Below are 18,574 nucleotides of genomic sequence, written 5' to 3' on the forward strand. Positions count from 1 at the left end.
CGTCTACTCCCTCTGCAAGGCCAACAGGGTCATCACTGCCCTCCCCTACTCAGCACTTGTGTCCTCGGGTCAGCAAGGCCACCACCCCCTTGGGCTCTGGTCCCGTTTCTCTCCTTTCCTGCCTCACCCGAAACCTCACGTCAGTGAGTGCCAACAGCTCTTACTTCTAGAAGGTACTGTGGCTCTTTCTGCGTCTCTGCTTCTGAGCCCTGGGCCTGTCTCACCTGCCTCCTCTGAGCCTCATATGCAGGTCCCCACGGATGGCGGTGCCTTCCCTGTACACGGACCCACCGTGCAGCCCGTCCTCCGAGGCCCCTGCTCATGACCATCAGCTGGGACCTGGGCTCGACGGTGACCTTTCCATTCCCCCGATGCCTTGGGCCAGGCTGCTGTCCCTCACGTCTTCCCAACCCTCTCCATTGAGGGGCTTACACGCCCGTACTGTCTCCGGGAGCTGGGGTCACGGGGAGGAGGTGGCCGGGCCTGGTGACGGCCAGCCTAAGTGCCCTTGTGGGCCACACAGGGACGCTTGCCTAGGGCGCCTGGACCCCCAGATTGGGGGCTCCACCCTCAGCAGCTCCTTGGCTACCCCGTCAGGTCACGAGACCCGTGATGCCGCTAACTAGGAGACATTGGATGTTGGAAGCTTTATTTTTAAACCTCACAGACAGAGGACGGAGAGCCGGACGTGGGGCCAGAGGAAGCCTGTGCATGTGAGCTTGGCAGTCCTGCTTGAGGGGCAAACCTTCGGGCTGGCCTGGGCTTCTGTCCATCCGTCTGTCTGGCAGCCATGCCCAACTGCCCTGAGGGAAGGCCAGCCACCCTGGGCTGCAGCCCCGCGGTGCCACCCACAGTGAAGGACAGGCCTGCCCAGAGTCTTTGACAAATGAGGGTTTACATTTCTGTAGGTCGTTTTGAGCTTAAATTGTAGTTTTCTAGACATTAAAAACATTCAGATTTTGTTAATTCCCTGGTGAGGTTATCAGGTAAATTAAACGACTTTTTAAACAACTCCCATTTCTGATCCCTCCTAATATCTGACAGATGCCATCAAGAATAAGCATTAAGGTATAAAAATACTGTATATGTACTGTGCAGAAGACATTACATAGTTTAACTTAAATGCATTTATAATCCTGGCATCACCTCCCACTCTTCGCAAGGAAAAAAAATATCTTAAATAAATAAAAGTCACAGGGTGATATTTACTGTTTAGGAATTTAAAAGGGTGGCGCATCCCAGCACTTGACCAGGTCTCGTGAGTGTCCGTCCTCGAAGCTGCTCACGGTCAGTTCATTTGGTTTCAAAAGGAGCTCGGATTTTGCAGAAGACTAACAAGAAAAGTGTTAAGAGTCTTTGTTGGTGTCAGCTACAAAAATACAAAAGTCATCATGGACCACTGGTAAAAACACTTCGATGCCACCACAGAGACGGCACAAAACCAAAGTGCTCAGAGCAGAGGAGCAGTAACTGTGCCCAGAACATACAAAACCTCTAAATATAAGTTGAGTGTATACAAAGGAATTTTAGGAGGTTCCTCAGCGTCAGGAAGCATCTTTTGGAGAAGCAGCTGGGCCACAGGCTGAAGCTTGGGGAGGAGGCCCGGCTGAGGAGCCGCTGGCTCAGGTGGGGTCTCAGGGATTTGTACTCACGTCTCAGGGAAGGTGCTGGCTGGGCCTTCACGGGGCACTGAGGACCAGGCCCAGGGCCCAGCTTGGGAGGCGGCAGAGTGCCTGCAGTGGAGGTCTGCGCTGTGCCAAGCACTTCCCTTGGCAACTTGAGATGCATTCAGGCCCGCTGGTCACCCTCGTGGACGACCCGGCAGGCAGCGCACTCCCCACGATCCAGGCTGCAGGTCCAGGCAGAGATGGTGTCAAAGGGAAGCCCAGGTGAGTGGCTGGGGGTCAGGGGAGGGCCACCCACCAACTGGCAGCCAGTCCCTCTCTGTCCCCAGCCAGCTCATGCTTGTGGCCATAGGACTAACCTCGTCTGAAGGAGTTTGGGAGCCGGCCTGTACCCTCCTCTCTTCCCCCCGCCCTCAGCCCTCTCTCTGACCCTCAGCACTGGGGTCCCGGGAGTCTCATGACCCGGTGACCACACTGATGGCCCCCAGACGCCCAGTGGCAGGCTGGGCCCACTGGCCAGAGCCAGGTAGAACACTGAAAACGAAAACTGTTGTGGGAATGCCTTTTGGCCTCCATTCTCTGTAAAGCGGCCAAAACCCGTGGGTGGTGCCCACTCCGTGCATAGGCACAGTAAGTCGGAACTTGAACCTGTGGCAGAAACGCAGGACTCGGGAGGCCGGCTGCTGGGCCTTGCCTGTGTCGGCCCACAGGACAGAACCAGGGAGGCACGGGGACCTGTTGAGCAAACCAAACATCTTCACTGCAAAGTTTAAACCTGTCTTCCAACTGTAACCTTTTCCAAAATTTTAAAACTATCTGGCAAATGTTAAATTTGGAAGCTTAGCCTGCTCTGGCCTCTTTCAAATATGCAAAAAATAATTCTTTTTTTTCAAGTACATCAGAGTAGAAAAGGAAACCTGATTTCCCTTGGTCCAGCGCGTTCCACTCTTAACTCCATGGACCAGCCGCCCAGTGCCTGACCTGGAGCCCCCATGGGCCTGGGCCTGGGCCTGCACACTGGCCCAAGACCGTCTCTGCTAACGACTCGTTCACTCGCCTGTGAGATAAGGAAGCTACTGGCTTAAATAAACATGTTACATTAGACGCATTTCTCTATAGCTTATCTAAAATGTTATTACTGGTGGCCTCTGTTTTTGAACAAGGCTAAAAACACCCTTGGTGCATAGATTCATAGATTTCTGAGAGATTCCTAAGTAAGCATTGCCCTCACAGCTCATCTGCAAGAAGAATAACCAACGTTGTTGTTCCGCGAATCGGGGAGAAGTTACCATACCTTCTCTCCAAACAAGAGGGGAACCTGGCTCTCCGAAGAGACCTCCCTGTGGGCTTTGGGGCTTCGGTCTGGTTTTCTATCAAACACGAAAGAGCACAGCCATACTATCTTAAAGGCATTGGTTAAAGAAGGTGTTAGCTGGATGGATAAGTCACCAGTTGGTTAGGTCTTTTCTCTACATCTTGAGAAATTAGAAAAAGGGCATTGAAACTTTTCAGAAATAACCGTGTTATTGAAGAAGACACAGATCAGAGGGACGCCTTACCCAGGGGATTGGCCTGGAGAGGCCGCCTGTGAGGCTCGAGTTCAAGAAACACTGCCATCAGATGTGCCTATGTTTCCATTACTTTTACCGTCTTTTTCACAAAATCGTATTCAAAAGAGAACAGGAAGTTTTCACTTTACTCCCAACCATTGTCTTTGATCATGTGAGCAAGCTCAATGATAAATTTTCCTTCCTTATATTTCTGACTGCTCTCAAAGGCGTGTTCCTTGAAAAGAGAGAGACAAGGTTTCAGGACAGAATCGGTTTTGTTTTTCAACTTCATTTTACACTTTGCAAAGAAAATAACTGCAGTATCACGTCTCCCCAGACGCCCCTTGCGCCGTGTGGTCCAGGGCGGGGGAGGGGTGGCTATCTGGGTGACCAGCCCTCAGGAGCAGGGCAGGTCTGGCCTGGACTCGCAGAATGATGGTGAAACTTGTCGGGAACTACTGATTCAAGTTTGTTACTGAGTACCGACCATGTGCAGGACAGTTTGGGAAGGGAAGCCAAGCAAAGGCCTCCTTCCCGGGACTCCAGATACAGGGGAGTGAAGTCCTCAGGGTCACAGATGGTGGACAGGGGAAGGCCCTTCTCGGGGGCGAGGGATGCAGTGGCTCAGACACAGCCCCCACCCCGTGCTGGAGTCTGGGGGTGGGTGGTGTGTGGGACAGAACCAGGGCCCAGGGCCCAGGCGGGTCCTGGGGGTGGGCCCCGAGGGGTCTGCTGTGAGCACAACTGCAGGGTCATGTCCAGTCCCCCACCTCCCACCTGGCTGGTGACCATCCCTCCCTCCCCCAGTCCATGGACTCTAAAAGGTGTGGTTTTTAAACATGTTCCTTGACTGGCAGCACCTATCCCGCTTCCTGGCATGTTTTGTTTCCACAGGGAATGTGTTCTTTATTACAGCGGACCCGCGGTCACTCACGTATTTCCACCCGAGTGTGGTCTTGCAGTTCTCACAGTAGATGTCCGCCACGGCATGCAGGCCGGTGAGAAGGACCCGCTCCTCCGCAGGGCCGCAGCCCACGTTCACCCTGTGGGGAGGAGGCGCTGGGACCCTCATGGGGCCCCGGGCCCACAGTTCCGCCCCCACCACCTGTTCCCAGGATACAGGGTGTCCTTCCTGACTCCCCCCACCTTTGAACAACTTCTTGCCTCCCCCGAGAATCCAGGATGGGACAGGCTGTGGGGAGGGGCCCACAGTCCTGCTGTCTCGGTGGAAATCAAGATCTACCCCAGTGGGAAACAAACCACACCCAGCCTGGGAAAAAAGCATCTGCTTTTCTGAGCCCTCGATGGCAGCGAGCACTGGCAGGCTCTCAGAAGCAGCACGCGGGGCCTGGTGGCAGACACGGCACTGGCGAGGCCAAGGCAGCGATACTCACACTGAGTTGAAGAGGTAGGCTCGTCCCTGACTTCCCTGAAAGGACTGCAAAGAAGAAAGAGGGGTTAAAGGCTTTGTCGTGGTCAGATGGAAGTGACGCCATTCATCACCAGCTGGAACGCGAGGCCACGTCGGGGCGGCTCCGCCAAGAGGGCCTCTGTGCTTGATTATTTTAAAGAACAGCTTACTACTGGCTTTGGGGTCCTTTGAAAGAAGCACCTCAAATTCCTTTTCGACACTAACAACCCACTCCCCCCACCGTGTGGCCAGAGCAGTGCCTGAGCTACACGGCCGATCTGGAGGCCCCGGAGCAGCTCTCCCTCCGAAGCTGGTGCTGAGGGGCTGCCCTTCCACTGAAACTTCTGAATGCACAGAGGGGCCACAGAAGCAGTGATGGCACAGACACCACCTTATCTGATGGCTTTCCCTTAAGATGATGGACCCAGGACTTCCCTGGTGGTCCAGTGGTTAGGACTCTGCACTTCCACTACACGGGGCACGGGTTCCATCCCTGGTCAGGGAACTAAGATCCTGCAAGCCGCACGTGTGTCTCCCCCCGAAAAAAGGACCCTGTCACTTCCTTATCACAAGTACAGAGATGATGTTCTAACTGCCTGAAACAAGAGGCCTAAGCATGGATTCCAGAAACTTCTTGATGACTTTGTTTTCAAAGGAGCAGAAGGCTCCTGCCCAGGGAGGCAGACTTAGAGGACGGGTGGGGGTCGTGACCCACAAGCACGGGGAGGGAGGACAATCACTGTCTCCCGAGGGATTGTTTTAAATGTTCCCAAGTGGTTGGTTATAAACAGGACAAACTGCTAGTCAAGAGTTCAAGGCAATGAGGCAGGTCCTGCCCTCTTCACCCCCAGGGGGCTGCTCGTGGCCCCCACAGCGCCGTGGCCCTGGCAGAGCTTCCCTCCCAGGCTCTTTCCTGAAAGATCCAATTGCCCCCAAGGCAGCCTCTTCTCTTCTTAACTATTCTGAGTTTTAAAATTTTCTTAATTCCCTTATTATGAAACTATTTCCACAGATTTTCCAGGCTTCCTTTGTACTGTCCACGTCCCCCGGCTTTACATGAATTTAACTGCTCTTACAAGTCACTGACTCATCTTACTGTGGGATCTTCAGAGGCCCGTGGCCTGGCCCCCAAAACCCACCACTCGGCCAAGACCACGATGTAGCTGCCCTCACTCACACACACAATTTCCCTCAGTGCCATCCACAGGGCTCCAGACATTCTGGGCCCAGCAAACCCAGGAGGCCATGGGGTGGTTCAGTATTTGTCTACACTTAGGCTCAGTGATCATGGCTGAGGACAGCCTACCGAGTTCTTGACCAGACACCTGCCTTGGAGATCAGCTCATCGTGATTGGCCAGGTGGGCCCTGCAGTGGACACAACTGTACGTTCGGTGGCAGTTTGGCAGATACGCTTGGAAAGTTTTGGACCTTGTCATTTTCACCATCTCCGCTGGGCACTCCTGGCTCAGCTCAGGGCTGGCACGGGAGGAGCTGCAGCTCTGCTGGGCTCTCTGACAGAAGAAACACTGGAACATGCACGCAAGAGCCGTTGTTGTTCGGAGGGCGTGTGGCTCTGTCCACACAGCTGGGGTGAGAGAAAAACGCCACAACCTGTCAACAAGTCAACACAGAGCAGAGGGTCACAGAGAGAATGAAACACAAAAAGTGTGTTTAGGAAGCCTGTTGTGAAGAAGGGAAGTGCAGGCCTAGACGTTAAAGATCTAATACTTCAATAGTAATATGAGTACATAAAACACTAATAGCTAATCATGGCTTAGCCATTCTAAATTTAGTTGGAAGTGGCAGGTGAACTAGTTTTACACATAAATAATTTGAGAAAACTTTTGCCCAAATACATCTTATATTGTGTGGCTTCAGAAAATGTGAAACAGCAGCCAACATGACTCCCATCTGCGTGAGGCCAGCAGCGCTGCATACATCTTGTCCCAAACAATGGAACTGGCGACTCAAAGCACCATGACATTTATGAATACGTGTGTGATGGATCCAGCATTAATCTCTGAGAAATTATGTGTCAGTCCAGAAGTAAACCCTCACATATGAAGTCAAGTGATTTTCAACAAGGGTGTCACAACCATTCAATGTGGAAAGAACAGTCTTTTCAACAAACGGTGTGGGAAAACAAGATATTGACATGTGAAAGAATGAAGTTGGACCCCTGCCTCACACCATATACAAAAATGCACTCAAAATGGATCAAGGAACTAAATGTAAAAACTGTAAGACCCTTAGAAGAAAATGTAGGGAATAATCTTCATGATGTTGGATTTGGCAGTGACTTCTTGGATCTGACAGCAAAAGCACAGATGTGTGTGGATTTACAGAAGGTAAAGTGAGAGGAAAATGGGGCAGAGGCACTATGTGAGGAGATGAGGAGGTGATTCCAGAACTGAAGAAAGACACCAATCCACAGACAAGTCCAACAATCCCAAGCAAGATAAATAAAAAAGCCACACCTGATCACCTAATAGTGAAACTGCAGAACACCAAAGAAAAAAGAAAAAAGTCTTAGAAGCATCCAGAAAGGAAGGGAAAATTACTTTTCAACAGCAACTTCCCAAGTAAAACAGTGGAACCCAAAAGGCAGTAGGGGAAGGTACCTGTAAAGTCCTGAAAGATAATAACTGCTTTCCCAGAATTCTACATGCAGTGAAAATATCTTTCAAGAATTCAGGAAATGGGGGCTTCCCTGGTGGCGCAGTGGTTAAGAATCCGCCTGCCAATGCAGGGGACACGGGTTCAAGCCCTGGTCCGGGAAGATCCCACATGCCGCAGAGCAACTAGGCCTGTGCGCCACAACTACTGAGCCTGCGGTCTAGAGCCCGCGAGCCACAACTACTGAAGCCCATGCACCTAGAGTCCGTGCTCCACAACAAGAGAAGCCACCTCAGTGAGAAGCCCACACACTGGAATGAAGAGCAGCCCCCGCTTGACGCAACTAGAGAAAGCCTGTGCGCAGCAACGAAGACCCAACACAGCCATAAATAAATAAATAGATAGATAGATAAATAAATAAATAAAAAGAATTCAGGAAATGACATTTGCAGACAACTAAAAAGTTTGACTTCTGCAAAATATCTCTAAAGGAAATCCAAGGATATGATTCAGACAGAAAAACGAAACAAAAAACCCCCACTAAAGTCTAAACTTCAGACTCTAAAAGAAGGCAGAATGGTGAGTAAACAAAATGGTCAATGTGCAGGTGGGCAGAGCAGCAGCGTCTCACAGAACTTTGAAGAGATCCGCTCATGATATGTGAGCAGGAGAAGCCAGGGTGAAGGCGCAGACCAATGACTCCCAGAGTCTGGGTACTGTCCAAAAAAGAAGACCCACGTATGGATTAAATGTAGATTCTGGTACATTAAGGATAAATGTTGTAATTTCTGATGAAACGTCTGCAAGAACAAAGAGCAGGTGTGTAACTTCCAAACCTGTAAAGGGAGGTGAGGAAGGGAGGAAAAACACCATGGGAAGAACAGGAAGCACAACGACAGAAGGAAGATTTAAACCCAAATATTTCAATGCATATATTAAATATAAATGAACTAAATGTTAGAGTTGAAGGTTTCAACTAGACAGAAAACAAACTTTATCTAGATGCTACTTATGAGACACACACCTTAAACAAGGATGCAGAAAGGATAAAAAGATATGGCTAGAACCTGGGTGGTGGCAACACAGACCTATGAATCATAATTATTTGCTAACAGTATATTTGTTTTATGGATATCTTGTATGTATGTGATTCACACAAAGAAGTTAAAATAGAAAAATGCAAATCAAAACCACAATGAGATATCACCTCACACCGGTCAGAATGGCTATCATCAAAAAGAACACAAATAACAAATGTTGGTGAGGATGTGGAGAAAAGGGAGCCCTCCTACACTGTTGGTGGGAATGTAAATTGGTGCAGCCACTATTGCGAACGGTATGAAGGTTTCTTAAAAACTAAAAACAGAGCTACCATATGATCCAACAATCCCACTCCTGGGCAAATATCCGAAGAAAATCATACTTTGAAGAGATACATGCACCCCAATGTTCATTGCAGCACTATTTACAATAGACAAGATACAGAAGCAACCTAAGTGTCCATCGACAGATAAATGGATAAAGAAGATGTGGTATATTTCTACAATGGAATATTACTCAGCCATAAAAAAGAATGAAATAATGCCACTTGCAGCAACATGGACTGACTTAGAGATGATCATACTAAGTGAAGTTAAGTCAGACAGAGAAAGATAACTATTATATGATACGACTTACAGGTACAATCTAAAAACTGATACAAATGAACTAATTTACAAAACAGAAGCAGACTCACAGACTTAGAAAACAAACTTATGGTTCCCAAAGGGGAAAGGTAGGGCAGGGGGTTGCGGGGGGAGGGATAAATTAGGAGCTTGGGATTAATTTACACACATCTATTATATATAAATAGATAACCAACAAGAACCTGCTGTATAGCACAGAGAACTCTACTAAATATTCTGTAATCTTTCCCATATAGGGAAAAATATCTGAAAAAGAATGAGTATATGTATATATGTATAACTGAATCATTCTGCTGTATACTTGAAACTAACACAACATTGTAGATCAACTATATTTCAATAAAAATTAACAAAAAAAAGAAGTTAAAGTAGCAAAAGGATAGAAAAAGATATTTAAATAATAAAGTAAAGGGACTTCCCTGGTGGTACAGTGGGTAAGACTCCGCACTCCCAATGCAGGGGGCCCGGGTTCGATTCCTGGTCAGGGAACTAGATCCTGCATGCCGCAACTAAGAAGCCCGCATGCCACAACAAAGACCCAGCGCAGCCAAACTAAAAACAAATATTGAAAAATAATAATAAAGTAAAAACTATATTAAATATATTCATATTTTGCTTATATAGTAACATTGTAAAATTTTTTTCAATTATTTTTGGCTGTATTGGGTCTCTGTTGCTGCGCGCAGGCTTTCTCTAGTTGCCACGAGCAGCGGCTACTCTTCGTTGTGGTGTGCGGGCTTCTCACTGCAGTGGCTTCTCTTGTTGCAGAGCACGGGCTCTAGGTGTACAGGCTTCAGTAGTTGTGGCACACAGGCTTCAGTAGTTGTGGCATATGGGCTTAATTGCTCTGGGGTATGTGGGATCTTCCTGGACCAGGGATCGAACCCATGTCCCCTGCATTGGCAGGTGGATTCTTAACCACTGTGCCACCAGGGAAGTCCCTACACAGTAATATTTAATCGAAAAACTTTATGAGATAAAACAGCAGGGAGATAAACAGCAAGCGTAAATCTTGTTACCTAATAACACAGTCTCAAAATACGTAAGTCAAAAATTGAAAAAACCTTGAGATAAATTTATAATCAAAATAGGACTAGTAATTGTAGTATATAAATAGTTTACATAGTAATTTATATATTTATAGTATATTTAGTATATATAAATACATAGTATATATTTGTATAAAATATAGTATATATTTTACTGCATCTTTCACTAACTGGTAGAACAACACAAACGAGGGCAGATATACAGGATTTGCACATTGTGATGAAGAAACTGGAATTAAAATACATGTAGAAAACTGTATCTAAGAACCACAGACTCATTTACTGCACACATTTACAAAAGTTGACCACACAGCACATCTCAACAAATTCAATGACTGAAACCACAGTATATTCTCTGATGACCGCAATACAATTAAATTAGAAATCAATAATAAAGTATAACTAGAAAAACCCTCGGGCTTCCCTGGTGGCACAGTGGTTGAGAGTCCGCCTGCCGATGCAGGGGACACGGGTTCGCGCCCCAGGAAGATCCCACATGTCGCGGAGCAGCTGGGCCCGTGAGCCATGGCCGCTGAGCCTGCGCGTCCGGAGCCTGTGCTCCGCAACAGGAGAGGCTACAACAGTGAGAGGCCCGTGTACCGCAAAAAAAAAAAAAAAAAAAAAAAAGAAAATCCTCATATGTTTATAATTTAGGAAATGTACTTCTATATACCCATGCGTCTAAGAATAATGGAAATTAGAAAATATTTTGAACTAAACAATAACAAAATAGGTACTTACCAGAACTTAAAGGGGAATATAGACTCTTATTAGAAAATAAGCAGGTGGAATTAATGAGCTAAACACCCGTCTTTAAGAAGTTTGAGAAGTAACAGGAAAACAACCCCCAAAAAATGTAAGGAGGGAAAGAAATAGGAAAAAAATATTGAAACAGAAAAGGAAAACTTGGATCCACTAGGGGGGATCGCCAAGGCAAATGTGCATTCTCGGAAAAGACTAATGACCTCTGACAGCAGAGCCAGCCATCAGAAATGCCTTCTGGGGGCAAGTCTCATGGGGAAGAGGTGCTGCGGTCACTTTAAGTCAATATATTGGAAAATGTAAACCACACAGATAAATTACTGGAAAACATTAAGTTAAAAATATGATTCAAGGGCTTCCCTGGTGGCGCAGTGGTTGAGAGTCTGCCTGCCGATGCAGGGGACACGGGTTCGCGCCCCAGGAAGATCCCACATGTCGCGGAGCGGCTGGGCCCGTGAGCCATGGCTGCTGAGCCTGCGCTTCCGGAGGCTTTGCTCTGCAACGGGCGAGGCCACAACAGTGAGAGGCCCGCATACCGCAAAAAAAGAAAAATAAAAATAAAAAATAAAAAAATATATATGATTCAAGAAGAAATAGAAAACCTGAATAATCCTATAAACATCAAGGAAATCAAATCACTGGTAAAAAGTCTCCTCCCCCAATATGCACACATATCAATGCAAATCAAACACACCTACAGGCAAGGAGCTTCCCTGAAGAGTTCCACCATACTTCAAGGAAGAATTCATTCCAATCCAACACAAACTCTTTCAGGAAAGAGAAAGGGGAAGCACTCTCCAACCACCTGATGTAGCTTAAACTGACACCAAACCTGGGTCAGGGCAGTACAAGAATGGAATTCATAAACTGACACCAAACCTGGGTCAGGGCAGTACAAGAATGGAATTCAGGGGAGTTCCCTGGTGACCTAGTGGTTAGGATTCTGGGCTTTCACTGCTGTGGCCCCGGTTCAACCCCTGGTCAGGGAACAGATCCTGAAAGACCCGCGGTGCAGGAAAAAAAAAAAAGGGAATTCACTGTAAGTTTCTTCAAAGAAACCAAGATGCAAACATCCTAATATGACCAAACAGGGTCTAGCAGTATTTTAAAGGATGGTACAATATAATTAAGGTGATTTTATCACAGGAATGCAAGATCATTTAATATCAGAAAAATTTACCACCAATTGTTCTGTTTATCTCAATAGATGCAAAAAAAAAAAAGCATTCAACAAAAATTTAACATCCATTCACAATTTAAAAAACATTCCACACAAACTAAGATTGTAAGAGAACTTCCTTACCTTTTACGAGGCATCTACCAAACAAATAAAAAAATCCCAAAACCACTCACAGCAAACCTCATGCTTAATGGTAAAACTTAGAAAACATTATCTTTGACATCAGGAATAAACCAGGATGCTCTCTACACTGCCACTTCCATTCAACGGTACCAGAAGTCCCAGCCAGCTGGTAAATCAAGAAAAGGCTTATAAGGGAAAACATACTCTCATACAACAGGGTAACAATAAAGTATCTAAGAGCACATTCAAAGACCGGAAACACCTTTACAGAGGACATTAGAAAACTCTGAGGGGTATAATAAAAACCTAAAGCAATGGAGAGCTAAATCATGACCAGGACTGGAAGATACTGTAAATATATGAACCGTCCCCAAAGTAATTGTTAAATGCAATTTAAATCACAATCCAGGAGGGTGTATGTGGGTGTACAAATGAGCCAGGGAGTCAGCGAGACAGAGAGAGCTTTGAGTCTAGAACTTATCTTACAAGTGTCTGCAGGGGAGGGAAAGTTTTCCTTGACCCTCTTAGGGTCCCTGGCTGGGTCTGAAAATGAAACTAACAGTAACAGGAGCAGGAAGCTTTTATACCTTTTAGACAAGGAATCAATAAGTTTGTGAAGAACTGATGAGGCTGGAGGGGTTTGGGCTGGGGTGGTCCATGGTGAAGGAGTAACTAGGAAGATAAGACAAGGTTTGTTTATACAGATTTCTCGGCCCCAATTCCCTGCCTTCCCTCTTCCTGGTGCAGGGAGGGGGCCCTCTCAAAGGGGAGTTTCATGGCCGGGTTCAGGGAAGAAGGTCACTCTGACCACCCCGCTTCTGCTGTTTTCTCAAACTCCTTCAAGCTTAAGATACTCAGGAAGCCTAGGTGCCACACGTTGGGGTGGCGTGTCCTGAACTCCATCACGTCAGAGGCCAGAAGCAGCCAGAGGGAAGCTCGTGCTGCGCCGGAGCCGGCCTGGGAGCGGTCATTTCAGGGTCATTCAGACTCACCAAGGCTGGGGTAACCTGGCTCAGGACAGAAAAACCAGCCTTAGCAAGGACGGAAAGCGCTTGTTCTGACTGCAGTGCTGACTGAACACATGTTGTCTGTTTCAGTATCTTCACCTGAGTTTTTCTCTTTGTATTTAAAGGACCCTTAAATGAATAAACTCCTCTCTTATCCCTGGTGGTTCAGGCCTTCAGAGTCCTGGGCCCCGTTAGTGGCAGAAGCACGGCTCCCAGTGACCTGAACAGAGACTAAAGAAACGGCCTTCACTTAGCCCATCCTTTAGACAAATGACACCACTCTGACTCATAGTTAGAAAGCAGGACACCCCTCGTTTCTAAATCAGAGTGGCCTCTGATGGGGCGACTCTTATTTAAAGGGGCAACTTAGGACGTCCCCGGCAGTCCAGAAGTTAGGACTCCGTCCCCCACTGCAGGCGGCCTGGGTTTAGTCCCTGGTTGGGGAACTAAGATCCCGCAAATAAAATAAAGTGGCAACTTGCCAAGTGTTTTTGTTTCTTTGAATTTCTCCATGCCGTGAATGCCCCCCACATGCCGGGGGCCTACCTGAACGCCCCTTCCCTCAGAGCAGCCCCACTCTCGGGCCCCTGTCACCTTTGTGGAGCCTGGTCCATCCTCAGCACCCACAGTCACCCTTCAAAGGCTGGGTGTGCCTCCCACCCTGGCGTCCTGCCCTCTGTGTCCTGCCCTCCGCCCCTGTCACCGCCCTCCCAGGGGTCCTAGCGGAGCAGCGGCTCAACCTGGCTGGATCTCAGTCACAGAGAAGCATGTCGTGATTTAACTAGGCTTTCAGGCTGGATGTCCCCGAGGCAGGGAAATCCTGGCCAAGTTCTCCAGCCACCAGTACACAGATGGGCTCTTCCAACCACACCTGCTGACAAGTCAGGACCCACCTTTGTACCTGAGGTGCAATGCATCACGTGCCTCACTTCTACTGCAGCCGCTGTGTCCCTGGGGTTTGGGGAGCAGCCACCACCCCACAAAGATGTTAGTGTGGGGTAAGTTCTTAGGCCAAAAACAACATTCTGGATTCCAGAAGTTTCTCTCCTAAAATAAGCATGGATATTTATTTTAAGACAGCGTAAATCAGGCCCATGTCCATATGGTGCTGTTACCACGCTTCCAAAGACAAACCCTGAGAACCAGCACCCAAGCAAGCAGCTGACACTCCCGGGAGGGCGTGGGCTCCCGGCCCTTCTCGTCCCCATACGGGTTCACTTGTCCTCCCAGCCCTGCCTCGCCCATCTGGCTGCGGGGAGGGACGGAGGCACAGGCGGGCAGGGAAGCGGGTCTCCCTGGGGCTGGTGCACAAGCTCCAGCGCTGGCAACAGTGGGGAAGAACACAGCTCAGAAGGCCAAGGTGCTGCCCACACGCCTGTCCCATCCAGCAAGGAGAGAGCAGCCCATCCAGCACCATCACGAGGTGCCCAAGAGCCTTGTGGCCCAGGCTGCTGCTGGTCTATGAGAATCCCATGAATTAACAGCAGCCCTAAGACACGAGTGGTCTGATTAGTCCCACCGTTCAGACAGGGAAACGGACACCCGAGAGCTAGTAAGCAAGCTGTGCAGCTGGATTCAAAGCTGAGAATCTACACCCTGGACCCCTGTAAACACGTGTCTGTAGACACGTGAGCAGGTGTGAACATCACAAACGGATGCAAACCAAAGGCACACTGTACCTGTCTTACAACCTAGCAGGTTGGCAAAAATTTTAAAAAGTTGACAACCCCACTGGCGAAGGCACCTGGGACATCACTTCCATCTGGCAGCACCCACTGGCGCTCCCAGGCGCAGGCCCCAGGCCCAGGGTCCATCGCCGGCATTCCGCAAAGTAACCCGGAAAAGGCTGTTACAACATTGCCTGTAATAACGAGAGATTAGAAACCATCTCCCGTCTCACCAAGAGAGACTGGCCAAACGCACTGATGGACTTATCGGAACTGTTTCTAAGGTGGGGCCTCAGCCACTTCCTTCTCACCATCTACTTTTTTGTAACTTTTGATTTTGATACCAACTGTAGGTACTGATCACAAACACACACACACAGCACATGGGCCCACAGGCGTTGGGGGGGGGCATGGAAGGTGTCCATCAAAGAGCAACAGCACGTGTACAATTTGCTTCGGGCAGTACCAGCTTCCCTTCGCACACATGGACTTCCTACTTAAATTACAGGGTGAAAAGCTTTTTTCCACGTCCCTGGAACCGCAGCCTTCCTGGACTCCTGGACCCGCTGGGAGGGGCGAGAAGACTCCTTCAGTTCTCCCGGCCACCTCCTGCACCCTCAGATGAAGCCCCCTCTGCCCTCATGCCCCACCAGCTGCCCCCATGTCCCCCCGTAACCAGCCTCCTCATTCCCCCAGCGTGGCCTGCCTCCACCTCCTCCCACCAGACTGCTGAGGAGGGCGCTGGCACTGAGCCTTTCTTTTCTAAGAACCTGTGATACATTCTTTTTAATTTCTCCCACTAACTAAGTTTCCCAGCCGTGGCCCTGGGATGCCTCCTAGCAGAGGTTGCCTTTTTCCTCGCTAAGAAAGGAAGATGCAGGCATGACAGAGGGAGGGCTGCCCTGTCTTCAGCTGGAAGTGGGAGGAAAGAGCCTGGGAATCTTACGCCATTTTATTAAGCACATGCTAATTGAAACATAATTAAGCATCCCTGTGCTGGGGAAGGGAAGGGAAAAAACAGTGGCAGAGAGAAGCCAGAATGGGGCCGGTGCTGGGGGTTTGGGACCCGTGTGGCTGCGGGAGTCAGGCTGCTGAGGGGGCTCGACCCAACCAAGCCACACACGCAGAGCCTGTGGGGCCTCAAGCTGAGCTGGTACCCAGTCTGTAAAATGGGGGTGAATCGTGAGTCCCACGGAGGACCCAAGAATCACACCAGGTGTCAGGTTGCTGTTGCAGTAGCCGAGGGTTGGCAAGCTGTCTCAACGCCTCACAAACCACATGGGGAACCCTGGTCCTGGTTCTCAGGCTTCCCAGGTATGGACTACTACGTGGCTTGGCTCCATCACCGGCGACAGGCTTTCAGCAGTGCCGGTGCCACTATCACGGGAGTGATGTCGCCGGCAGCTGACTGGACCTCATTCTCTCGACTTCTTTCCTGAATTCAACTCACACTGCCCTCCCCGGAACCCTCAGCCTCCAGTGACCTGGTGGTTCAGAACTTTCTCCATCCTCCCCTCACTCAACTCTCTGCTCACAATTCCCACTCCCTGCAGGTTTTGCTGATTAGCAGATCTAACTACTTTCTAAGAAGTTAAAAGCAAGTGACTTGCAAATAAAGTGTCAGAGATGAGAAGGTTTTAAGCAGGGAACTTCTACTGCTTCTTCATATTTGAAACTATGTTCCACTCATCAGCCTACCAGGGAGAAAAAGACACTGCATGGAAAGTCCTTGCCCTCTGTACCGGCCACCCCCGCCCCTTGAGAGGATCCTGGCGGAACCTGGTGAAGGCAGGTAGGGGTCAAAGGCTCTCAACATAAAGAGCTTTATAAATTTTAGTGCTTCAAAAATGGAAAAAGTAATGTCTGGAGTTTAGTCAAAGGCATATACCTCTAACAGTTTTTAATTTTGGCAAACATACCATGGCAACATGGGGTGGTAACACCGGGGACACGGAGTGCGGGGCATGTTGGGACTGTCTGTACTATCCTTGCAACTTTTGTGTAAATCTAAGTTTTCAAAATAAAGAAGTTGATTTAAAATCAGAAAGACGGGGACTTCCCTGAGACTGCAGTGGTTAAGAATCCGCCTGCCAATGCAGGGGACACGGGTTTGAGCCCTGGTCCGGGAAGATCCCACATGCCATGGAGCAACTAAGCCCGTGCGCCACAACTACTGAGCCTGCGCTCTAGAGCCCAAGAGCCACAACTACTGAGCCAGTGTGCCACAACTACTGAAGCCTGAACACCTAGACCGGGCTCCGCAACAAGCCACTGCGAGAAGCCCGCGCACCACAACAAAGAGTAGCCCCCACTCGCCACAGCTAGAGAAAGCCCGCGCGCAGCAACAAAGACCCAATGCAGCCTAAAATAAATAAAATTAAAAAAAAATAAAATCAGAAAAACGATTAATCAGATTGGTGATTAAGATCATTCAGTTACTTTTTTAAAGTGCCCACTACAGGCCAAGACTTGTGCTACAGCTGTGCTAAGATGGGGTCCCCCTGGTCCTGGCTGAGGGGCTCCCACACGCAGAAGACACTCTAGCCCCTGAGATGCAAGGGGAGGCAGCGGGAGGGGCTCCCAGAGCCTGAGTTAGCTCCCCTCAGACCAGGTCCCACGGCGAGGGTCGGGGGGACCCGGGCAGGATCGCAACACTCAACACCGGGATTAAGCACAGCTGTCGCGGAGGAGCAGGGGCTCAACCAACGTGTGTTCCATCTCTTGGAGCAGAGCGGAGGCCGCAGCAGGCACAGGTGCAGGGAGAGCAGCAGCTTGCTCAGGCACGCACCTGAAGGCCATCCCCGGAGGAAGGAGGCCTGGGTAGGAGTTCAAGAGATTGAGGGTTATGGGTGGAAAGAATAACATTCTTAGCAAGGAAACAACAGGTTGAGGTATGTATATTTCATACAGAAGAAAAATGCAACTGCACAGAAGAAGCTTGGGGTGGGGACGCCAACGTCGTCCACACCGTGGTCCATCTAAGACGGAACTGCAGCCCTTACCCACGCAGAACTTGACACGTAACCTGGACTCCCGGCGATGCCCGTTGGAGACCGGCCCCGCCCGGGAGAGGAGTCAGGCTCCTGCAGGCTCTGCGCCCGTGAAACTCAGTCGGTGCCACAAGTGGGGAACGAATGCGGAGCGAGGCATTTCGGCCTCGCCCTTCACGTGGGCAACTTGAAACGCCCCCCTTCCGTGAACACGCTGGGAGGCCCCTTTTGTCCTCATTTCCCTCCCCAGGCGCGACCTTTCTTTTAGGGGAAAAGCCTGTTACCGTCAGGCGGGCGGCTCCTCCCGAGCCTTCTCCAGGGCGGGGTGGGGAGGGGCGGGAGGAGGGAGAACCGGGGAAACGGTCCTGACCCGGAGTCGCGGTCCGCGCCGAACGCAGGTGGTCTCGCCGCAGCGCGCCCCCCGCCCCACGGTCGACACCGCCCGGTGCGCCCGCCGGGCCCGCCCTACTCACCGCCGCCCGCCGGTCCGCGCCCCAGCCCGCAGCGCCCATCGGCCCGGCCTCGCTCAGCGCGGGCGCGGCTCTCCGTCGGCCCCGGCGCGGCCCGGGACGCGCTGCGGCCGTTGCCTCTCCAGCTGCGCGCGAGACATGTCCGCCGCCGCCCCCGGGCCGCCTGCCCTTTGTTTTGAAGCCGCTGCCCCGCCGCGCCGCCGTTAACGGCCTGGGAGCGCGGCGCCGACCAATCAGCGCGCGCCCCTACCCCCGGACACGCCGCGCGCCCCGCCCCTCGCCCCGCCCCGACGGCGCGCCCCCGTCCCGCGCGCCCCCGCCCACAGCTCGGCCGGCTCGCCCTCGGCTGGGCAGGGCAGGGCGCACGTGCCGCGGTGGGGGGGAGTGTCGCGCTCCCATTGGCCGGCCCGCCGAGCGCGGCCTCGGAGCCCGCCAGTG

The 18,574-nt window shown here is 50.3% G+C and overlaps 1 protein-coding gene across 5 annotated transcripts; it reads right to left on the reverse strand.

Annotated features, from left to right (window-relative positions):
* Positions 1 to 173: 173 nt before the first annotated feature.
* On the reverse strand, positions 174 to 18,353 carry YPEL1 (yippee like 1). Of its 5 annotated transcripts, none has more exons than XR_013831431.1 (6): positions 18,140 to 18,353; positions 5,916 to 6,198; positions 4,570 to 4,613; positions 4,110 to 4,218; positions 1,653 to 3,410; positions 174 to 1,331 (listed from the first exon to the last, which is right to left on the reverse strand). XR_013831431.1 is itself a non-coding variant. In XM_079943449.1 (5 exons), exons 2-5 carry the CDS (start codon positions 6,120 to 6,122, stop codon positions 3,321 to 3,323), a joined length of 450 nt encoding a protein of 149 aa, XP_079799575.1. In that variant the 5' UTR covers positions 6,123 to 6,198; positions 18,140 to 18,353; the 3' UTR covers positions 176 to 3,320. The 5 variants fall into 5 exon arrangements, 1 of the variants encoding a protein (XP_079799575.1); XR_013831432.1 differs by having other exon boundaries at positions 174 to 935; positions 1,210 to 3,410; XR_013831433.1 differs by having other exon boundaries at positions 175 to 2,360; positions 2,543 to 3,410.
* Between the last annotated feature and the right edge of the window lie 221 nt (positions 18,354 to 18,574).

Source organism: Stenella coeruleoalba (genome assembly GCF_951394435.1).
Source record: "Stenella coeruleoalba genome assembly, chromosome: 14".
In the NCBI taxonomy this organism is placed as follows: Eukaryota; Metazoa; Chordata; class Mammalia; order Artiodactyla; family Delphinidae; genus Stenella; species Stenella coeruleoalba.

Excerpts from the sequence above, each read along its gene's own strand:
- YPEL1 (XM_079943449.1), bottom strand. The coding sequence starts at position 6,122 with ATGTTCCAGTGTTTCTTCTGTCAGAGAGCCCAGCAGAGCTGCAGCTCC. Across the intron at positions 4,219-4,569 it reads GCCTACCTCTTCAACTCAGT|GGTGAACGTGGGCTGCGGCC; the intron begins GTGAGTATCGCT and ends TCCTCCCCACAG. Across the intron at positions 3,411-4,109 it reads CCACACTCGGGTGGAAATAC|GAACACGCCTTTGAGAGCAG; the intron begins GTGAGTGACCGC and ends TCTCTTTTCAAG.